The 23,713-nt window shown below is 37.2% G+C and overlaps 1 protein-coding gene across 1 annotated transcript in view; it reads left to right on the top strand.

Annotated features, from left to right (window-relative positions):
• SH3RF1 (SH3 domain containing ring finger 1) overlaps positions 1-23,713 on the top strand; it is an 83,097-nt gene that overhangs the window by 29,614 nt on the left and 29,770 nt on the right. Inside the window, exons 3-4 of the mRNA XM_035326439.1 lie at positions 17,162-17,437; positions 18,745-18,840. Coding sequence (XP_035182330.1) covers positions 17,162-17,437; positions 18,745-18,840 — 372 coding nt within the window. The remainder of the gene's footprint in view (positions 1-17,161; positions 17,438-18,744; positions 18,841-23,713) is intronic.

Raw genomic sequence — 23,713 nt, 5'->3', positions numbered from 1 at the left:
CAGTTAGGCAGATTTCTTCAATTCTTAGTGTTAAAAGATGTTAGTGTTAAAAATAATTTTATTTCTCAATTGCTACCTTCTGATTTACAAGCAAATAATTTTACATTATGTCCTGTGTGCGTAAATACAAAAAAAAAGTTGATAAACTGACCAGAGAGAGGCAGATCTACATTCAGTTTTGTTTTATACAGTCCAAATATATTCAAAAATATTACAACTGGTTTTTCTTTTGACTTATTTTGTTGATGTAGTCTTAGAGGATTCAGGTTGAGGTGTATTAGCATTATGTGTATTAGTGTAATTTCAGTTGTGCATACTATAAAATGAGGCTCCCTAATTCAATCTCGAGTCCTTATTGACTAGGCTAGCTTGGGTGTAAAAACCGTGCCTAAGCAGGAAAAAAAGAAATCCAACTAGTAGTCTTTGTAGTAGTAGCACCTTTGTTAATGCAATATGAGGCATAAAGAAGCATCATTAAAAGGATCTTTTTAGGGGAGATGTGAGGGGTTAATTATCTATATTTACATAAAGTAGTTTAGTACTTTAGTCCTGTGTTCCAAAATGTCACTGCACTTCTTGGCAAAGCTAGAATTGGTGCTATGGATGACCTGATAGATGATGCCCTCTTTGAATAAACTAGATTAGGATCCTTTTGTCTTCCTCCTTTTGATGGGAGACCTTTATTTAAAAGGGCATTTTGAGTGGGAGAAAATAGTCAATTCTTAGGAGACTTTAAACAAATCTGGTGTATCTATGTATCTATATATGATTTTAACTATTTTTTTATGTGCTTGTTCTTGAAGTTTATTGGCACGATGAGACATGATGCTTTGGATAAGGCCATTACAGTCCGTCTGGTATTTTTAAGATGTAAACTGCTGCACTAACTCTGTAGCTACGTTGATGTAATGGAAAGTAACAATTCAGAGGGAGCAGTAAATTATTTCAGCTGAATGACCGATAAATTTCAAGTCTTCAGATGTTGCTTTAGAAAACATATGGAGCTAAAGTCAATATAATGTGTCTTGTACCAGAAACTGTTAAGGTGAGGTATTACGTGGTGAGATATGGGTAGCCCTGATCGTTATTGAGACCCAGCTCAATTAACAAGTGAGCTTCTCTGACCCCGTCCGTCAGTTTGTGCTTCGTTGAAGCTGAGGTTATGCTGCAGCTGTTAGCGTGGTATCGTGCCCAAATGTTTCCAGGAAGTTTTCCATTTACTTCCTGATTTTGGTTCTTGTTGTCAAACTGCTGTACCCAAACAAAAGCAAGTGCTTTTTTTATTCTTTTCCACTGATGTGTCTGGGAGAGAGAACATCTACCTGAATTTGTGCACATGCAACTTTCTGGGCAGGCATTTAAACTCTAAACCTTGCTCTGGTTAAGACGGCTGCTTGTTTAGGGCTGTTCCAACACTACAGGGACCTGTGATGCCTTCTCGTGTCCTCCCTGTTAGCTGTTGCCACACTATCTGGGGTTTGCCAGTGTCCCTCTCGTGTACCCTGCCAGCAAGCTGGAGAAGAGAGGCCTGTAGCTGGCGTCCAGCCGTGCACGTCCTTGCTGAAGAGCCAGCAGCCACGGAGAGCCGTGGGGAGGATGGCACGAATGCAGCTCTCCCTCTTCCTGCGTGCCTGCTTGTTTTAATGCCGCCTGGTAGACAGGGGAGTGGAGCTGGCCAAGCCTGGAGGGATTCCTTTTCAAATGTAACCAAGCTCAAAATTGCCTTTGGCTCAACAATGAGCATGGAGCATCTCAAACAAGTTGGAATTTTTCATAAAGTGGTGATCAGCTCGTGGGATTCCCATGCACATTGCTAAGGTTTATATTCTAGCTCGTGCTTACAGCAAATGCTAATAATAACACTTATTGTTTGGAACAAGTTTCCAAAGCATGCGTGGCATTTATTGTTGTCTTCAGTATTTTAAAAGAAAATCAGTAACATGCTTTCAAAATACATGCTGATTTGTAATGATGACAGTGCTGATTTGTAAAATATGGTTGCTTTGGATATGTTTGTATGTTAAGCTCCTCTGTACAGGGATCAAAGACATGTTGAATTTAAGCAGAAGGGTTATGTATAACTAATTTTAGGGACAATGTTACAGATGTAGATTGAATTGCTAAGGAATACTTTTCATGACTTCTTGAAATTAAGTAAGATTTCCCCCAAGCTTGCATCGGCTGCAAAGAGAATTGAGGAAACCAAACTGTACTGCATTGTACACATCTGGAAAGGCTTTTACTTGTAACTAGCTAGTGGTCTGTTTGCAGAGGCCATTTAAGCCAAAGCTGTGTTTGTGCTTACAAAACTATTTAAGTGAACTCCTAGAGGTTTCTTTTTTTTTAGGGCTTGGTCTTGTTTTTCAAGCAGGGGAGAGGAGAGGCGGTGCTGCATGTCTGACCTGGTAAACTATCATAACATTTAAATAATTGGAAAAGCCGGCTGTCAAACCTTATGTTGCTGAACTGTTCAGCAAGCAGTATAACTCTGCAAAATCAAATAAGAGAATGCGTTTAGCACTCCCAATTGAACATCTGGGAAATGCAAAAATAGTGATGCAAGGAGCACTGGAAACTCCATCTTGCCCACTTTGGTTGTTTTTATGTCAGACTAATTATTTACTGTTCACCTGAAGTTTAAACAAAATAAGAGCTACTGACATAGACATTAAAACTGCAAGGAAGTTAAATTTGAAGACTTGAATAACGGGACAATAGGTTTGATTTCCTTTAGGCAATGTAATAAATTTGCAATGTGTTTTGTCTGATGCATGGATGATAAATGAAGACTGCAGAACAGTGTGTATGCAAAAGAGCAGAATACCTAGAAGGAGGATAGTTTTATATACATCACTCCTGAAGGCTAGGATTTTATTTATACTGCAGGATAATCATGCTACTTCCCAGACAAAATGGAGACATGTTACAAGGAAAGGGCCCTGATATGTCCCAGGAGAGACTTTTCTTGGGGTTCCCCAAACCCTGTAAATATAAAATGGAGACATGCTTAAGAAATGATTTTAGTTCTATCCTTTACAGACCTTCTTTAATCTTAATTTTTTAATACTGTCAAGAGTTCGACAGAAATTAACATACTATTAAAAAAAAAAAAGCTGTAGTAGCATTGCTTTTGTGTCTTAAGTTATATTGAAATAGAAAATCCACGGCTTGCTTTTTTTTTTTTTCCTCTTCAGTCTGTAAAGTTTGAGAGTTGAAACCAGGCAACTGAAGGAAGTAGTTTCATGTAGAAAGTCTTACAGCTTTAGAAAATAAGGATTCCTGTGTTTATGACCATTATCAAGGAAAGTTATTCCTTTGGTCTTTGCTTACTTAATTACACAGAGTTTTAAGGGATACATCCAGAGAAAATTCAGTGAAGTCTATTAATAGGGAAGACTGGAGTTCCCTGCAGACGACAGAAAGCATGCTTTGAATGTACTTGCTGCATTCTGTACTTGCTGCTGTACTTGTTTGCTTGTTTTTTTCCTGTGCTCCCAGTCTCTTAAGTAACATTAAGGACTATTTAGTCTCTGTTACCCGCAACTCAAAGCATCCAGAGTAGGGTTGGGGGGGGCATCCAAACTCTCATGTTTAAAGAAAAGGAGAAAATCAAGTTTGGAGGTAACTACTTTCAGATTTTGAAACTGCACGCTCCTTTCTGGCTTTTTTTTTTTTTTTGAGCTAGAAGAATTTATTTCTGAATACATCAGAGTATACATTTAAATAACTGTAAAGCCTGCAGTTTTGAAGTAAATACTGTAAAATCAGAAGACTGAAAATCACAGAAACTGGAACAACATGCCAGTTTTCATGTGCTTCTGTAATTCAGTCACAAGTGTAATTATGGACGTGCCACTTCTGTGTGAATGCTGCTGAGCTTATGCTCGTGTGACTTGATCCTTCTATGTAGAGATTTTTTAGAGGAGATCTTATACCAGTGACAATCACAGTAATGTTAATATAACCGTGCTGCTTTGTTAAATCCTCAATTTTTAAGTACCTTCTCAGGCTTTGTTACCAATATAGAGACTATGGGAATTACCTGCAGACAGCTGTAAACAATAGCTTGCTGGATTGTAAGGTCTGTTAATGCAGTTGGGAATGGACCCTCTGGCTTCTGCGTATTCCAGGATTCATAACTAATACATACTATGAATTATGATCAGTGTAACTTTGTATTTAAGGAAAGTTAACCTACTGCTAAATGTGAGAAGACCTTAAATAGTATTTGGAGAAAGAAGAGAGTAAAGATTACACGTAATTAGCTGTCAACTATTTAAATGAAATAAAAATAATAAAGAAGGTTTTAAAAAATGGAAAGAATTACTTTCTCCTTAAGCACTTAATGTAATACAAAGGAAGAATTCCATCGAACTGAAATTCTCCAGGATAACAGCCTTATTTTGAAGACCTTTTGCAGCTTGTATTAACATAATTTTAGTTTCTAAAAATACAGTTAATTATTTTCCTTTAGAGAATGTAGTGAGATATATAAAATAGATCCCTAGTCTGGGACCTCAGTCATTTTTTGACTGTCACAATGAAGTTCAAGACAAATAATGGTTGCTTAAAAAGATCGTAAGGTATATGCAGTATAAGCAACCCCCGGATGCATTTATTTGGTGATTCAAATGGGCGATTTCTCCACAGCTGAAAAAATAGTTTAAAAATTGAGCAAAATTAGTCTCATATAGCAAGTGGGGGAAAGGGAGAATAATGATTACTACAAATTACAGCTTTATGTAACCAGAAGAGTGGTGATAAAGAACGGGTTAGAGCTTCCGAGAATTACACAGGCACATTAAGAACCATCTGAACCTTAGTAGCATGGTAAGCCAGAGGTAACCTAATGGAAGGCATAAGTGGTTCATCTGTCACCGTTCTCTGTTTGACTTGGTACCTTTCTGGAAGAAGTGGTTTAATGAGCTCTTTAGGAGCAATCATAAATGTGGGCTTTCAGGCAGTGTGGGGACAGACTTACAAGCTAGCTCTGTTGAAGGCAGCAAATTTTGGACAGCCTGCTTCGTGGCCAACATCAGGATTTTTGTACTGTACTTTCCAAAACTGTGTCAGGCCAGATCAAACGCTAAACCTCAGCCGACCTAGAGAGAGAGAACAGAGTTCAGTGATCAAGAGGAGAATTTGAATGTCAACAAAACTTGATAGGGAGGGCAGTTAGAAGAACTGTGGGAGTTTTGTTGCTTACAAGTTGTTTTACTTGGAGCTAGTTCAGGGGTTGAAGTGTTGTCCTTGCACGAAAGTTGAATGCGGGTGACAACTGCATGTATATTGACCTAACATCAGTACTGTCATACCACGTGCACGTTTTGCACCTACAAGAACATATATTTAAGGCTTTTTCTTCAGGACAGTATTTTTGCATCAGCATCAACACCAATTCACACAAATGTGCCAAGTGAAACAATTACCAAGTGTTAATAGAGTTGTGATTCATAGGGTTTCTACTGTATATTTGCAGGTTGTGTTGTTGTTGTTATTGTTTGTTTTTTTTGAAGAGTGTTTGATCTGTGTGATTCTGTCTAGATGAAGTAGAATAGCATGTAAGATTGGAGAAAAGCCAGCCCTGATAGTGGCGGGCCCTAAGTTGCAAGCTGTCCTAGCAAGACAATGAAGCGGGGACAAGAAATCACCAACAGCTCGTGGAGTTTCAGTCCATTTGAGCCTCCTACTCAGGGAGTCATCTTCTGTCAGGCCATGCCAGAGTCTGAATCAGAGACCTCAGAGGTCGACTAATGACATCTATTTTCCAAACGTATCTCAACCAGTTTAGTAGCATGAGTAGTTAAGAGAGAATTAAAGAGTCATCAGCCTTTCATTATCCTATCTGATTCTTAACTCTTGGCTCCAAAGCAGTGCTTTCCCATTACAATGTGTTACGATTGAACCACGTAATTAAAATACTTTTTATCTAAATGAGAGAGTTGTACTTCTTGTGAGTTGCTCTTTGGAATTTCTTTGTGGAATGTAATTATTCTGTGCATTCCCTACTTGTGAACGTAGGTGGTTATTAATTTTGCTTACTATGGAGTCTCAAAGGTAGGAGGTGCTTATGCAGTAGGACCTTACAGGCTCCTTAAAGTTTTAGAAGTTAAAATTGCTCAAGAAGTGCATGGTCTCAGCCCGCTGGAAGGGCATTCTCTTATTTAGCCCATTCTTGTTATTAGTCATTGTATCTGAGCAGTTTTACTGTCCTTAGAAGGAAGACAGGTTATGGCAGAAATCTCTCTGGATATCATGGAATTAATTTTTGTGGAATAAGCTTTTAGTGGGATTAACCTGGCTGAAGTAAGAACTAATTGAATTATTTTGAAGTAAAACGTTTTCTATTATGGCATATTTCATGCTTGAAAGTCAGAGGACTGAAACCTTAGGTTGAGAAAACTTTGAGGTTATCGATATTAGCAAGTCACTTGCGTTCCACACTAACACTTCCCTGCTAAAGCTGTTGATGTGAGCAGTATGAAACGTGAGGTACGGTGCTCTCTGTTTCAGTTTGTGAGCTGGATTCAAGCCCCTTCCAGCAGGACTGCGCTGAGCGGAGGCTGGCTATAGCTGGGCTCTTGGTCTACCTTTACAGTCTGGCTGAAGCAACCATGAGGTACAAACCCCAGCTTGTCCCTGCACAAGAGATAAATGTTAATGTAGCACTTTTCGGCTCGCTCAGCCTTTTTGTTACAATAAGGAACATTTATCTTGCCAAAAATGTATAATTTGGCTAGGATTAGTTGTCTTTTCAAAAGGCCAACCAGCTGCTTCAAGGAGAGTACCATAAAATGTTTTGAAAGCAAAAATTTTATTTCAGGAAGTTTTGAGGCAAGAAAATTTTAGAGGATATGTAAAAATAGTGAATGGAGTTTGTCATTTACTGCACACACGCAGCATACTTACATTCGTGTATGCTACAGTGACAGCTAAAATTAGCACCTTTGCTTTTCCACAGTAGGCACGGGGCTGTTTGAAGTCAGGACATAAAAAGAAATTCAATTGGTTCCAAAAGAATCTTGAGGAAGTGATGGGGTCTCAGGGGAAGGAGGCATGGTATTGCTTCCAAATGAAGCTTAGCGGGACTCTCCAGATCCTGGCAGAAAGCTTGCGCGTGACACCAAACGAAAATGTGTGGCAGCGATGTCATGTTTGTCCAGAAGATTGGACAAACACCTGAACATTTACAAAATACTGATGATGACAGGAAATAAACCCCAAAACACTCTCTCAGCAGGCAGTGGAATGTCAGATGTTATCTCGGATTTTAAAAATTCTAATTCGGGTAGGAGAGCTGTGTGTGGTTACTTTGTTTTTTCAGTATCATTGATAGAGTCGTTTTAATTTTAGACCATGTGCTGTTTTGGCAGCATTAACACTTTAACATAATGGAAAGCAAAACATGCTCAGATGAGAAGACGTGCATGTCAACCTCGGTAGGTTTTCATCAAAAGGCTGCAGCAACTTCTTCTTTTGCAACTGTTTTGTTCCATTGCCCAATTTTTGGCAGCAAAGTATTGAGAGATTAAAGGTACATTTCTTCATGCTGATCTCATCAAGAATGATCTCACCAAGTCACTCCCTTGTTCAGAGTCATTTGCTGGCTTTGCTCCTTCTGTATCATGTTCAAACTCCTCACCTTCAAAGCTCAGTAAGACTTTGCTCTTGGCAATCTAATTTCTCATTTATTCTCTGTGCGTGAGCGTTTGTCTTTACGTGTGGAATTCCCTCTCCTTTTCTTGGTGCAATAAGTAAACAGAATGATTTTCATATCTCAGTGAGCAGAGCCTGAGTTCGTATTCAAAGGGTAAAACCCTTCAGAACAATACAGAGCGTTACTCTGAAATTTTTACGCTGTTGATAAACCCTATGGGATTTTTGGTACCTGTGGTAAAATACCAGCACGAACACGGCCTTATGTGTTTCAGTGCTGTGTTGGTAAATCAGGTGTTCCAGCCTTCTGCATTAAACAGATAAACGTTTCTTGTAAAAGTGAGCAGATAAGGTGTTTTGTAAAGTGATGTTATAAAGATTGGATTTGTGAGAGAATTTGAGGTGTGCTCAGTAAAAAATACATACGTTGCCCATATCAGTGGCTTCAGTTTAATGCAGAAACTGAAGAGCAGATGTGTGTTCTGATTAGCCACATTAAGACAGGTGGAGGGCATAAATACTTCTGTCTGTTTCATACCATTACTACCATTACTCCAGCACAGCACAGCCTGGCAATACCACTTTAATACTGGAATCTTTTCCAGCTGTTAGCAATACTCCGTGGGGTTGTGGAGACTGCCTCTTACTTCCTTCTAATACAGTATGGTTTTATGTTAACTGATTAAAAAAATGTATTAAGCAAAAAAAGGGGGATGTTTCTTAGCACTCCTTTCTCTGAGATGATGCTGACTGTGTGTCCCTGTATCTTCCTCAGTGACCATATGCACTGTAGGACTTCTCATCAGGCAAAATATGTCTGCTAGACTGGCTGTATAGGTTACAGCAATGCCTTTTTGAAAATGTTTAGTTGGATTAATAGTTTTTTTGTTTGTTTGTTTGTTTGTTTTTCTGGTGACTGATAAAAACTTATCAGGTGCAGTTCTTAGATGGCTGTTTGGTTAGTAGGACATGTTTCAAATGAGAGCTGCAGTTTCTGATGCTTTTTTTCTGTAGATGCATGTGAGAGGCTGAGGTATCTCTAGCTGGCTCCCACTAAGCCGATGGGAAAGAAGACTGCTTTGGGTTTACATGAGAATTTGTATTTAATCTGGACTTGGAGTTGAGAATGGCGTGCATCTCCCTTGGGAATTAATTATTTGGCTGTCTGTGCAATTGCATATATGGCTTTTGACAGGGAGAGTAAATCCCAGATACCTGTATTAGAAGGGTAAGTATGAATTTGCAGAGCAGTGAGAAGTGCCACAGATGTGGAATTTCCAGGTTATGTGGAAAGTGAAATGAAGAGTGAAAAGGGAAGGCTATACAATAGCTGTGTGGGAAAGAATGTAATGCTCAGATGTGGTCTGTAGTTTGATAGTTTTCAGAGGGGTTTTTTGCACCTTAGGTGATCTTATGGAAACAATCAAAAGTTCTTCATACAAGCAAACAAAAAAGCAGGTGATGTTGAAGGATTTGTATTGGCACAGGAAAGTTATCAGACTTCCCAGATTTTGGGTGGGGAGTGAATAGTTGTACATGGCACTTACTAACCTACTAGGTAAAATGAGGCTTCTTGCTAAAAGCAGAAATGCTGTCTAGGAATTTGGCATTTTGAACAACTGAATAGCTCTGGGTTCTGAGCTTCAATGATACCTTGGAGAACTACTTAAGATGTGATTTTTATAAGTCTTTTAAGTCTTTTTCCCAGTTCTTTGACAGACTCTTGACCTACATGCACATTATCCTATGTGATATTTTTTTGTTTGCTTCTTTTCTCTACATTTTTCTGATTCAGTTTTCTTCCTCAAAAAAAAAAAAGTCCGTGCCTTATGATGGCAAAGATATGTGACTTTTCTCAAGCTGACAGGAAAAATAAAAGTACAACTTCACAACTTTGGATCCGTAATCTATTGCATCTACACGGAGTAGATGTTCCTGACAGTTTTTTTTAAAAAGGACCATTTTCCTAACTTGCTCGTCATAAAGTTAATACCCGTGAGGTAAGTTTCTTGCACTTCTATAAGTGTATGTTGAGAAAGTAGAAACAGCAAAACTTTCCAAAGCACTTAGCGTTGACACATACCAGTGTAACTTGGGAAGTCCCCAGGGGTTTTAGTTCTGACAAATTGGATATGGCTGGGGAGCACTAAATACATTTTAAAACTCCTACCCCATGCTGAGACCTCTTCTGGGATATACAGCTGTTCAGTGGCAGTTTGCAGTAGGACTGGTAGGTCCTGCTACGCAGTCTCCCACTTGTACTGCTCCTCTCTATGTAGGCTTGCCAAGACAGCCGAGTGTCTTCCTTCTTTATTCTTCTTGAGGGATGCACTTTTCTGGTATTAGAAGCCATAGATGATATTACATGAGAACAAAATGCATTGAAAAATATGTTGGTGAAAGAGTTCAAGTGAAATGGAATAAAATTATACTGCATAACAATTTGAGGTCCCTAAACAGATTAGGAAATCCACATTGCTATACTCTGAAATGGCACTGGGACAAGAAAAATTAGCAGTTTTATGGAGACATCAAACAGCAGTCAGTCATAACATACCAAGAAAAAACCCATGGGACTCCCAGCATTTTCAGACTAACCAACAGGGTTGGTACAGCAGCTGTAAGAGCAGATCTTTAAAGCGAGTCTTTGCTTTTGAGAAGAACAATTTATATACACATCTTAGCACTACTGTAGTGTACCCTTTAAAGTTTTCTTTGGAATCTTGCAAGGATCTATTTTTTCAAAACAAAATGGTTTTGTAGTAAACAATGAATCAAAAAGTTTTTAAAGCCTTGGAATGAAGTTGTCTGATATGCTTTGGCATTCCTCTTCACAATCAGTAAGAATGCAGACCCAAATTCTTCTTTAGATCTTGAAAGTTGCCTTAGTTTTCCTGAGTTTGTATACTGTCTGATTTCCTTGTGTTCCCCCCCCCGAATAAAGCAATCTTTAACCTGTTGAGTGCATATACTTAATGTATTTGGGGACGTATGCTGTGCAGAGCATAATTCTTTTCTTCCTTCTATTTTTTTTCCTTTTTTTTTGCTTACTTGTTTATTTTGAGAGTTTAGTTTAGTGGAAAGTGTTTAAAACTTTATTTAGCAAACCGTGGAAAAGTAAGTAGCTGAGAACATTGTGTTTCTGATAGGAGAAGGAGAGAAGCTGGCATTCTGAAGACACTGATTTTCTTCATTTTAAAACGTTTTAAAAACACAGGTATTGCACAGAAAGCGACTAGGCTAAGTGCCTTTGGGATGCTTTGTAAATGTCCCTTTCTAACCTTCCATGTTATTAGTCTGATTGTTTCGGCCCTAAGGCAACATTTTTAAATTCCTTTCATTCTCCTGTATTCCACCTTTTAATTTCAAAACGCCTTTGTGGGAGACAGTTTCTCATACTTATATTAAACAACCTTGTATTTATTTCTTGACATCAGACAATAAAAAATGCCAAAATGTTTTCTTCTATGTATGCTAAAAGCAGTTAAGGCAGATGAAGAAAAATGGCTTTCATAAACAAACTCTGTCACTTTGAGCTGGCCACTGGTAATTTACCTCAAAACAACATATAAAAATTAAGTGAGGAGAGATGCAACCCTCCTATTACAAAATGCAGGGTTTTCCTGAGCCAGTCTTGTGAAGTTCTGCTGAAATTTGCCAAGAGCAGAGTTAACTGATAAAGGCCTTGAAAGGCTTGGGTAGTCAAAGGGCTCTAGGAGTGCTCGCAACTCCAGGCTGTTAGCTGGCTGAAACTTGGAAGTTAAAATCCTTTTATTTTAATAGTATTCTGGTATGTCACACACTATTATGTCTAGAGGTAGTATTGCTGTTAATTAGCAGGTATACGCATTAGTATAGAAAAAAAATATTGTATTCTCTGATAGTTAGCTAGTAGCAGTGAAGCTTTGCAAGTCTACAAAATAAATTTTAACTTGATTGTTAAATAATTGTAAAAATATTGTTCAGTTCCTTCATTTACCAAGATCGATTTTTTTTTTTCTGATTGCAGTTGTTTAGCTTTTTGAAAAGTATGACAAATATGTTGATGTAACTGTACTTTATGAGGAAAAAAAAGGACTGGGATAAAAAAAGTAATCTTGCTTCAAAATTGTTATGTAGGTCGCTGATGAATTGCATGTGTGTGGATTTCAGGGGTAACCTGGCCAGCTAATGTTCTCTTAATGTTATTTATTTAAAATAACTTTTACTAAAATTAAAAACTGCACCAAGTCGCAGCTAACTGTGCTTAAACATGCCATTTTAACACAACTACAAATCTTTTTACTGTTTTAAGTCAAACGTGTGGTTATTTTGTAGTTATGCTGAGAACAACGAGATCTAGTACAGTTATATCATTAGAAGCTAGTAGAAATGGATATACTTACCCACATTAACATCACCTACTTCCCTAATCTAACAAGCTGTCATAGAAAAAAGTGAACTGTCAGATAGTGTCTCAGTATGCGCAGGAGAGCAATAATAATTTACATCATGTGATGCCAAAGGTTTGTTTTTATGGTTACTACAGCATGCTGGCAACCTGATAGAGCCTCCTCATAGAAGTAATCTCACATTTTTATCATTCATATGGCAGGTACCTCAGTAGCTCTATAAATAGAAATCATTACATTTGTACTCATGACCTTTGCAATCTTCCAAGAAAGTTGTGATGGTGAAAGTATGTAAAATTGATTTCCATGATTAATTTAGTGTTGGGTGCAGGTTAATATTACTACTTTAGCGTCTTGGAGCACATCTGACCTTGTTTGAATCATTCTTTAGATTAGCAAAAAACAAAACAAAACAAACAAACAAAAAAAAAGACAAAAAAAAACAAGGAGCAGCTTTTAACATTCTTCTTGGGTTATGGAGACACTTCATGTTCTAGAACACAAAAAGAAATTGGGGGATTTAGTTTAAAATATTAAACCTCTAGGTTGGTGTGTTCTGTAAAACTGAGTGCCTGATTTGTTCAGGTGACAGCAGTACATGTATGACTTAAAAAAGGAGCATGTTTCCTTTGTATAGAAGGAAATCCTACTGAAGGAAACATTAATGTAAGCAGTTTAAGAAAGTTTTCAGCAAAGTGTTCGCATAAGCTTTGTCCTACAATACATGAAAATTTAAGCACAGCTACAGAAAGAACAAAGGAGGCTGAAACAAAGGCAATAGCCCTGCAAACCAGACAGATCAGGTGGCTTTAAATTAAGACTCAGAAACAGGTGTTGGAGCCAGCTAGATGAAAGAGACATGAAAAAACTATAGATATGACATAGGATGATCTGCAGATAGGGCTGAGCAGCTTGGTAAAGGCCAAACAAGGTGAGAGAAGAAAAATGCATATTAAAAAAAAAAAAAAAGTGATTGAAAGATCTGAGTCAGAAGAGCAACAAGATGAAGGAGAACGAACAAGATTAAAAGGGACAATATATTGTCATTTAAAAGTTTTTTTTTTTTTTTTTGAATAGGAGTCAGAAGATGAAATCTTGGGTATTCCTGCACGTACTGCAGAAAGTACATGCAGAGAATTCGCCTGACCCAAATCTGCTTTGCCAACAAGCTGGCTGGTATAGTTACTACAGCATATTAACAAACACCTTTCTTACGTAAAGGCAGTTTGTACTGGCAACCAAGTGAGTCTTACAATACTGGTTCTTAAGGCAAAAAATGTTATACTGATAAAGGCACCTTGATAGCCCTGAAGTTATTGTACTTAGAATTGCTGTGTAATTGGAGAATTTCAGGAATCATTGATTTCTCATCTTGTGCTGGTTATTAATGTGACTTAGTTTGGTTGAGGAACTCCATGGAAAAGCAAGTAAAAGTAGAAGAAAAATCATTTTTCTGTCTTGACCTGTAATAGAATTGCAAATAATTGATGATTATTAAAGATCCTTTTATAACGCAGACCAAAATGATAGTAACTCCCAGTTACTTTCTCTAAGGAAAGGCAGAGGTTATTTTGGAAAGCTGGGCATAAAAGCTGCTGCTGAGCTGTCTGAGCAGGCCAGCATTTTTGGAGGCTGGTAGACTTTGGTTTTGCATCTAGGCAGTTTCAGAAAGCTTTTCTGTCTGTCCAGTACTCAGTAAAAAGCCTGCCTGCTCCCTTGAAGACGCTCAGTGTCTGGGAATCTCAAATAGCTGAAAGCTGTGTAGATAACACGGGTGAATTCAGCCAGCTGACAGGAGAACCCAGGCCACGTCCCAGCGCGGCAGCCGGAGCGGGATGGGACGACGTGCCTGGAGGAGTGTGGAGCCCAGCGGCACTGCCACAGTGGGAGGCTGTGATGAGGCCAGGAGGCAGCTGCCCTGCTACCTGCTGAATTCGTTTCCTTGGTGGCCGCAGGAGGGGAGGTGGTATTTTTGCTCCTTCAGCTTGCACTGGTTCTCCAAGTGAAATAAGTTACGCAACGAGCGCTGTTTTATGCCAGTGTAAGCATATTTACACTTGGGCCTCTGCCACAGAAACTTATTTTTAAAAGGAAATCAGATCTCGTGTTTCTGTGCAGGCATAAGTTTCTCTTGGCTTAAGCTCATGAAACATACATACAGTTGTCCATTAAAAAGTAAAAGTAAAGTTAGAAATAAGGTGACTAAAGAGAAAGTATAAATCCAAAGAGAACTGCACAGGAGTTCTGTAGGTTTCTGAGACAAAATATCTGGATGGGGAGAAGAAATATGGGGATATCTAAGGAATCCCAGCCTCATATATAAATGGATGCATATGCCCTTCTTGATACTCTTGTTAAGCTGTTGGTTTTGATGTCACTGTATGCTATTTTCTGTAAAGGAGTCTTTGGATGTATATCCATGCCTTAGCTAAAACTGAATTTAAACAGTTTGCATTTAAGCAGTAGCATTAGAAATCTGAATATTTGTTATTGCATCAGGATGACTGAGGAAATAATTTTAAGAAATCTATTTTCCATGATGTCTTTCTGGGTTTTAAATTTTCATTTCCTAAAATGTTTTTTTTTTGTCTGTTCTTTGGTTGCTTCCTCAAAGAGCCCCAGGGTAAATTGCAGCTGTAAACCTCAGGGTAGACTGCAAAGTTTTTCTTCCAAAGCCTTCCTTTCATGTTTAGCCAAGCGAGAGACGGGGATTGAACTGTAAACTCTGGCTCAGCGTTATCTTCGCGGCCTGCCCTCCCGGTGAGCAGTTGGAGGGGCACAGGGGAGGCCGCTGAGCGTGGCAGCGAGAGCTGCGACCACCAGGCCCCTGAGGGGTGCCCAGGCAGGCCACGCGTGTACAGGGCACGGTGGTGGGCCGGTGGTGGGCCGTAACACACCTCAGCATTCCCCTTTTATTCTTTGCCTGCTGCAGAAGGAACAGGCATTCGCCTGCTTTCTCTCCCAAGTCATTTAACCCTTTCTCCTTAATTGTTGATAGCCTGGCTAAGATCCTTTGCCTGGCTGGCTGAGAGCAAGTGCAGATCCTTTGATAGGATCTGTTCCACTCACACTCCTGTCTTGTTTTGGTTTTGTTTGTGTCTCCAAAAAGGGATTTTTTTCTGACCATATTTCATACACAGAGCCAGTCTTTCAGTTCTTCCCTGGTACAGTGACACAGGTGGCTTTCTCTGGGGACCACCGGGTGAGCGCCCAGGGACAGCTCTGGAGACAGCCTTGGCACAAGAGAGAAAGGAAATTGTCTTGTCCTAGCTGTGACTGCTTGGTGCCCTCTTTCTACCAAGTAGTTCTTTGGATTGTAATCACTGAAGTGCAGTAGGGTTCTTGTTGTTGTTTGTTTGTTTTTAATTGGGGAGGAAATGGATAAGCAAGCAGTGCTTCCTTTGTTATATAGAGGCATGCTTCTTTTGTGACCCTGAATTTCCCCTTTGGTCAGTCAGAGCCTACAAATTCTTTGTTTTATGTCTTAGCCTTTTTGCTTGTCTGGGTTCATTAAGTGTACCATTGCTGTTTATAATGTGCACCAATACCATTTTAAGTGTGATCATGTAGAAAAGCACTGTTTGCATCAGTCTGAAGATCACTAGATTTTGTGAACAACTGTATGTATAGTAATATGTTTTAGTGCCCATCCTGGCTGCTCTAGAATGAACTGTGGTTTCCCTGTGTTCATAAGTAAATCATAATCATCTGTCCCTTTGTGTGTGTGTGTATATATGTATGAATATGATTATCCTTTGACGTTTTGGTATAGAAAGAAAACTATTAAATAGGCTAATCTTTAAGGTATTATTTACTTGTTCATGAAATTATTATCATTATAAAGTCATGCACAAAAATTAAAGGTACCAAGAAAAATGGTACCTTATATTGAAAGACAGAACTTTTAAGTGGTAAATATGAAATAAATTATGAAGTACTCTGCCTTTTGACTAATGACACAGAGTCTTAAGTGGTAATTCCTTCTGAGAATTTTCTTACATTGTGTACCTCTTGAGATATTGCGTCTTCAACTTCAGTTTACAATCTGTTGTGGTAGAAGACTTGAGAGGAGAGATATATCATGGTGTAGACCATGGTGAATAATACTGCCAACGTTGAAATTCATTACAATTTATCTTTTCTGTATGGGATTGCATTAAAGATGTAAAACGCTGTGCTGTAGTTGAATATAAATGCTGTCTTTGGTATGGGAAAATGTTTTGGTAAGGGAAGTTACTGCTGTTTACATCATTAAAGGGTTGAGCTCCCCTCTAAATGCTTAAATCTGGAGAGAGGAGTTTTGAAGGAAGAAACCCTAATAGTGGAGTTGTAGAGGCTCACTCTTTTAAGGAAGGATGACACTGTATTCTTTTGTAATGCTTCTGACGTTCATTCAAGAGCAGCACTAATGACCTACAGTTTTGAGTTATTATAGAGGAATCGGAAGAAAACCCAAGGACACAAACCTTCAACTGGTTTTATTCAGTAATTCTTTTTGCCACGTTTGAAGAATAAATAAATAAAAGGGGTTGTTCCAGGATGAAATCTCTCACCTTTAATCAAGTGAGATTTGTTTTTCAGGCTGGAAAGCACCTCCCTTATGTCCTCATGCTCATCATTAATAAGTAAGCAAGACAGGCAGAAAACATGCCCCAAAGGTCGTACAGCAAATTTGTTATTCTAATGCTGCATTTTCTTGCAGAATTCTTCTGTCATCTCTCTCGAGTGGTCAGAATGCTTTTCAGTAGTCTGATTTTTTTTCCAGTAATGTGTTGTTGTTTTTTTGTTTATTTTTAATATTGAACTGATAAGCTTAGTGAATTTGTATGTAAGGGTTAAAGTATAATGCTTTTTATTTTGCTTCTTCGGTGTCTCAATGTTGCAGCATTATTTGAAATCATGAAATTTAGAGAAAAATGATAATTAAGACTATAGATCTGAAGCTCTTCCTATATGTTTAGGTAAAAACAGTAGAATCGCTACAGTGAAATAATACTATTATGTATAATTTTACTATGAATTCTTATACATTAGCATGCATAGAATGCAATATAACTTCCATTTAGTAAGGCTTACCTAATTGTAGTGATCTTTTCTTTTTTCTTTTTCTTTAGGGTGTACCTCAGTTACCATGTGCCAAAGCATTGTACAACTACGAGGGAAAAGAACCTGGAGATCTTAAGTTCAGTAAAGGAGACATCATCATTTTGCGTCGACAGGTGGATGAAAATTGGTATCATGGAGAAGTCAATGGCATCCATGGCTTTTTTCCTACCAACTTTGTTCAGATTATTAAACCTTTACCTCAACCTCCGCCTCAGTGCAAAGCACTTTATGACTTTGAAGTAAAAGACAAGGAAGCAGATAAAGACTGTTTACCATTTGCAAAGGTAAAAACTGAATAAAATTAATGTTTTCTTTTAATAATTTCATTCACTTGGATAAGAAATAATAAGACTTCAGTAATCTTGTATGCGTTTTTAATGGATCTATACAAATATGAAAAGGGCAGATAATTCTGTATGTATTTCTCCTTTGTAGGTTAGTTTTGCCTTCCTTTTCTTTCTGAGTTACATACAATTTCACTGAGGTTTTATTTTTGAGAATACAGTTTTTCATAATTGCAGGAATAGCAGTCCTAATTTCTGAGAAATAATCTATGTTATGAATTAATTGTTCCATCTTCTAAAGAAACGCTCACTTAAAATTGTCAAAATTGATGCTAATTTTTAGCTTTGTGTTTAGTAAGTGACATTTTTAGGCTCCAGATACTAAATACAAAGTACTACTGAATCTTGTTGTACTGTAATATAACTAATTGCCTTTTGGAAAACATGACATTTCTTCTTACATTGTTGTAATTAATTTTCTATCTTGCAAAGCACAAAATGATATTAAGCTTTAACAGAATTGGAGCTGTTCCTTTTTTGGTTTGTGATTCTTTAGTTTATGAAATTGCACAAAAATATTACAAGATAAACGTGAGCTGGGTAAAATTTTAAAAGTGACAAGTTTTATCTCTTCCTGAAGTTAGGCCAAGTGCATATATGAACAGGCAATGTTTTTTACCACATTTAGCCAATTGGCATTGGCTTGCATGTTTTGGTTAGATTGTTGGCTGTTTCTTTTTCTTTTTTTTTTTTTTTAGATATACAGTCATGCTTGAGTGGTTCCACATGCTTTAACTTACCTATTAAGTAAATGTGTATCTCAGTATAGCAATGTTTAATATGCATACAATACTTTTTTTAATGTTCTCAAAATCGTATCTAAAATCAAAAGTTAAATCTGTATCTGAAAGAAGTCATACCACTTACCAGAGTTCTTATTTATTTAAGTTGAAGAGCAACACCTAGGGACGTTTGGGTAATGAGTCAGCTGAGACATAAAAAAGTTGAGGTTCTGTTGATTAATGACAGGACTTAAAAGTGGGGCTGATAAGAGTACAACAGGCTGAACATGGCAGGAAGTCTGTTATAAAGGACAAAGTCAAATGGCTAAGGTTGGCTGTGGACAGTTAGCTGACCTCCAGCAAAATCTACTTCAAACCCAAGAGCAGCATGTTTGTGTTACGGAGTGCCTTCTCTGCAGTACTTGTCCACCTCCTGCCTTCTCTGATTACCTGTGCATTATGGGGGGAAATTTAATTAGAAGCTTAATTATTGCTGGGAGACATAATCACTGCATGTTCACACAGGATGATGTTCTGACTGTAATACGCCGAGTGGATGAAAACTGGGCAGAAGGAATGCTGGCTGACAAGATAGGAATATTTCCGATCTCGTATGTTGAGGTGAGTACAGTTGGGCTACCAGTAAGGTTGTGCCTATGGTGTATTTCATCTTCTAAAAGCAAACTCTTGCAGTTACTTGATATAGTATTTTTAAAATAATGGTACCGTTGATGATTCTAAAATAACCTGAGATACAAATAATCTTAGACCTAGAATAATCTAAGATCTGTGTGCTTAGTTTGGGAAAGGAGAGTTCATGACCTCAGCAGCTGAACAAGTGATTTTTATTTAGTTATTTGATACGTATTTTCATCAAATGAAATTGGAATGAAAGTACTCGGAGGCAGTCACTGCATTTTCTTGTTAGTACTGCGAGTCACACAGTCAATCACAAACCACACTTAACTACAAAATGAAAGCCATTAGCAAGTCTGAGAAATTGTAATTTTTGCATTGTCCCTAATACCTGCCTCTCAAAACCAAATAAGCAGAGCTAGAAATTTGGAGAATATAGGCTGTTAAGCAAGAAAAGCATCGAACTTCACATCAAACAGACTGTTAGATAAAATGCTTTGTATATTCCTAGATTTCTCAAATCTGATATGACAACTTGCAGTGAGAGGTAGTGCTTGAGAAAGTTTCCCTCGTCTTTCAGGATTTCACATTGAAAACTATTTATCTTCTATATAGATATAAGTAAGAACAGAATCTACAGCTGCAACAATAGTTACTGTAGTTTGCATTACATAAAGATATAGAGGCTTGGAATAGTGTTTGTCTTTTTCTGCCAGGTATGCTATGAACACATGGTAAGATGGACTTCTTGCGCTGAAGAGGTTTTATTTAAATAAATGAAACAAAGATGAAAGGAAGTATTTTCACAGTAGAAGTGGGATGAGAAATATCTGCTTCAGGTCACAGGAGAAATGTGTTTTAATATTAATTAAAATTGTGTTTTAATAATATTAAGCGTTAAGTCAGGTGTTTGATTCCTGAATGCCCTGGTGAGGTGGGAACTTTTTTTAAAAAACGTTTCCAAACAGTATAGAAAACTTTTTTAAAAAAGGATAGATATGTGCAATCATTTTTATAGGCTGATTTAAAGGTCTGTATACCTGGGGATAGAAAATTTCATACAACTTAAAAATAAACATAATAGTTATAATAATAAAACACACACAAAAACATAAATGTTTCAACTTATTCAGTCCAACTCTGTCTTCAGTTTAAGAAGCTTTCAAAAGCTGATTTAAGGTGTTTTTGCCCCTGGCTATTAATTCCTATCTTCTTGCAGTTAACTGCCCTTTCACTTCAGACAGTACAGCGTTTTCCTGGTGCTTCTTTTAAATAAATCACTTAACTTAGCCAAGTCAGAAAAAATCCTTCCCTAGGGCTGCCACTTGGGCTAACTATTTAGCTAACAACTCAGTTTACATTTCTATAAAAGTTTGCAAAATTGAGTTTTCCTATTAAAAACACACAATTTAAGTTAAAACGATAATCACAAAATGTATTTCACTGTTGAAGTTTTCAGACAAATCCCATCAACTAAGAAAATGTATCTTCAACAAACCCTTTTAGAGTAGGCATGAACACTTTTATACACATTTTCAAATCCCCAATAACACACAGTGTGGGAAATCTGGAGAAATAAATATACCCAAAGGAATACTTCAGATCAGATAAGTTTTTTGTTGTTGTTTGTTTTTTCCCAGCATATACTGAACTGAAACACTTCCTGTAGTGAAGAGCAGTGAGAAATCCCAAAAGCTATGTGAATTTTGAAATGTTTGTTTTCTGAGATTATATAATTATTGTCCCTGAAAATATACAGACAGTTGATGTAAACAATTAAAACACTCATAGGCACTAAACAATTATACCACTAAAGATACTAAAAACTGAAGTAATTCATATTTTTTAGGTATTCCAGTATGGTATTTTTAGTTATATTTTGCAATCCTGTAATTGTTACCTGTTTTTGTCATAACGACAGTTGCATCTTTGTCCTGCGCATGTCAGTCCACGAATTTTGTTTGTGTGGTGTTGTTTTTTAATGTCAGACAGTAGCTGCATTTACTGGAGATTTTAATGTCTGAAGTCATTAACTTTAAAATGAGGACAACCTGTTCTGTTTATTCTGTAATATGTATGTCTGATAGTTAAAATGTGTCTTGTACTGTGAGGTCACTGAGTAAAACTTTAGGTATGTTGAAGTCCGTGAAAAATTCTAAATGACTATATTTGAGGGCAACTTTTTACCTGGAGGAATATTTTAATAATTGCAGTGATTGCCAGTCTATTCTTTTAGATCACTTTATTTTATTATATTTGTGATAGTAATAAAAGCTAGGACTGAAAACATTTTGAGAAATATCTTAATAGTGATTGCATTAAAAGTATAATTTGTTAACTGACTCACAGACCATTATGTCTTTATCTGTAGACACATGGCACTGTGAAATAATTACTTCTCTCTGCAAGTGAAAAATAAATTATGCAAAACATTGAAAAAAAATCTTTTCTGTGAGGGAAAACTCCTAAAACAAACAAACAAAAAAGCTTTTTAGCTTTATTAGAGCAAGTCCTGATTAATATTATCTAAATTACTAGACTTGACTGATGGAATTTCAACACATTTGCATTAAAAGTGAGTCAGCCAAGTTCTCGCACAGTGACAAAAGTAAATGCAGGGAGTATAGAAACCGTACAGTTCATTTCATAACTGGTGTATCTCCTAACAAAAAATAAGAACTAAACAGATTTTTTCAAAATAGAATGCAGCTTGGGGTAGAATATAAATTTCTTAGAACCACAAATTTGACACTTTGTGGTTTAACACTTAGTAAACACACTCAAAATCTACAACCTATTTGAATTGTTGCAAGTCATTCAGCACTCTTAACAACTAGAAAAATACGAACATCCAGAACTGAAAAATGAAAGACTGGGTAAGAGAAATCACTTCTCAATCAAAATGTCAGTAGAAAATAACGACAGGTCTTGTTTTTCAAAGTTAATGTGAACAACAGGGAAACATCTTTGTATTAATCCTGTCCCCTAGTTTTTATTTGCAACCGATCTTTCAGAAATATAGGAAAGTATTTTCCTCCATATCTTGAATGCTCATCGTTGTAGATTTTTAAGTTCATTGTCAGTTTATGCAGCTGCATCCATCAGTTAATGTAATGTTTTCATCAATGGGAAAATAACATTTTATGTACCTACTGTGTCAGCGTTTTTTTGTTAGCATCTCCTCCAGTACCAAATAGGAGTGTTTGTACTGGAATGCAACACTGCAGTAGTATTAGATTATGTGAGCTAATTTTAAATACTTTTGTAGCAATAATAACTCGGAAGAATAAGATTAAGCTTTTTTTGAAAACTTTTCTTTTTGGCTGTTTTGCCTGCCCACAGTTGAAAACAGAAAAATATGCAGAAAGCGAATATTTTATATTATGCTTGAAAACAGACTGTTAATCTTGAATAAAAAATCATAGTCTAATTCATGCTATATTGGAATGTGTCATCTAATGACAATTTCAGAGTGTCACAGTTTTGATTAATTTCCCAAACAAAAATGGCAATACGGAACTACTGAGTTTGTTTCATAAATTAAAGTAGATGCAGCTGTGCTCAGGATCTATTCAGGTTTTGCAAAACAATTCTTCTGATGTTTTATATTCGCTCTGAAACCTTAACTGCAAAGCTGAATTTAGGTTTCTAAGCTATCACCTGTCCTCCAGGATGATGCTTAGCAAGTACAGTAATGTCAAATAAGGGCAATGTTTGCCTAAGTTCAGATTACAGTCTGCTCCTTTGTTTCAAAATACAAAGATGAAAGTTAAATGCAGTCTAGGAATTGGTATTTGACTAATAATAGTGTTGGTGATGTGGAAAAATAGCTCCTCGATGTATGATGATAGCGTAAAATTTCGTAAATAAAAATTCTGGATAAAGATGAATAGAAAGATTATTTGGGGGAGAAGGTAGTGTTTTCATTTAATTTCAGAAAGTGATGATATTTGAATTCCATGTGTCTCCATGAGTGAAAAATGCCAGAATGCATTTGCTAAATAAGTGCAGTAAAGCACAATGATAAGGGGCTTGGAAGTAGGTCTTTCGTGGTAGTCTAGTTGATAATTTCTCCAGACAGCTGCAAGCAGGCGGAAGGCTGCCTGTTGGCCTAGACCCCTCAAGGAGCACTGAGCTGACTCCATATTGTTCCCATTTGGGAAGTTGGTCTATTTCCTGGGTTTTTATGGGGAGGTGAATTGGGTTTCAGGCTACCTGATACAGAAATAAAAAAAAAAAAAAAGGAATAAAAATATGTGAAGGTAAAAATTACAGAAGCTTCAATTCAGATATGTGAAGGTAAAAATTAAAGAAGCTTCAATTCAGATGTGTTCGTTCAGGAAAACCTCTGACACAGAAAATGTGGAAATAGATAAAGGGATGATTGTGCAGAAAGGAATGCTCTATTCAGACACTTCGTAGCAGGAATGGCGTGCGTTACCATCATGACCTGGAGTGGTGGCTAGCCATTTCTTTGGAAAATGCGTGCAAGTTCTTAATTTCTTAATGAAGAGCTGAAGTGCACTCTGCGAAATAGTGTTCAATGGTCCTGTCCTCCGTTTGTTTCCGCAAAAAGGCCAGTCATCAGCTCACGTCCATGGTTAGTTTGCATGCTACTGTCCTGTTTTATTTTTTTTTTCCATAAGAAAGCTCAATACATTGCTCATATTTGAATCAGTCCCATGAGCAAGCCTTAACTTTTCCCTAATATGTTGTTCTCTGTATAGAATAATCAGATTCTGCAGGCATTACTCGTTTCAGGAGGTAAACAAACATATTTAGGTTTAACAGGTACCTTGGGGTGCTCTTAGCAGCGTGGCTTTTTTTTTTTTTTTTTTTTTTTTTTTTTTTTTTTTTT

This window comes from Oxyura jamaicensis, chromosome 4 (genome assembly GCF_011077185.1).
Source record: "Oxyura jamaicensis isolate SHBP4307 breed ruddy duck chromosome 4, BPBGC_Ojam_1.0, whole genome shotgun sequence".
Lineage (NCBI taxonomy): Eukaryota > Metazoa > Chordata > Aves > Anseriformes > Anatidae > Oxyura > Oxyura jamaicensis.
The sequence above is the reverse complement of the archived record's forward strand: the minus strand, read 5'-3'. Positions and strand labels throughout refer to the sequence as shown.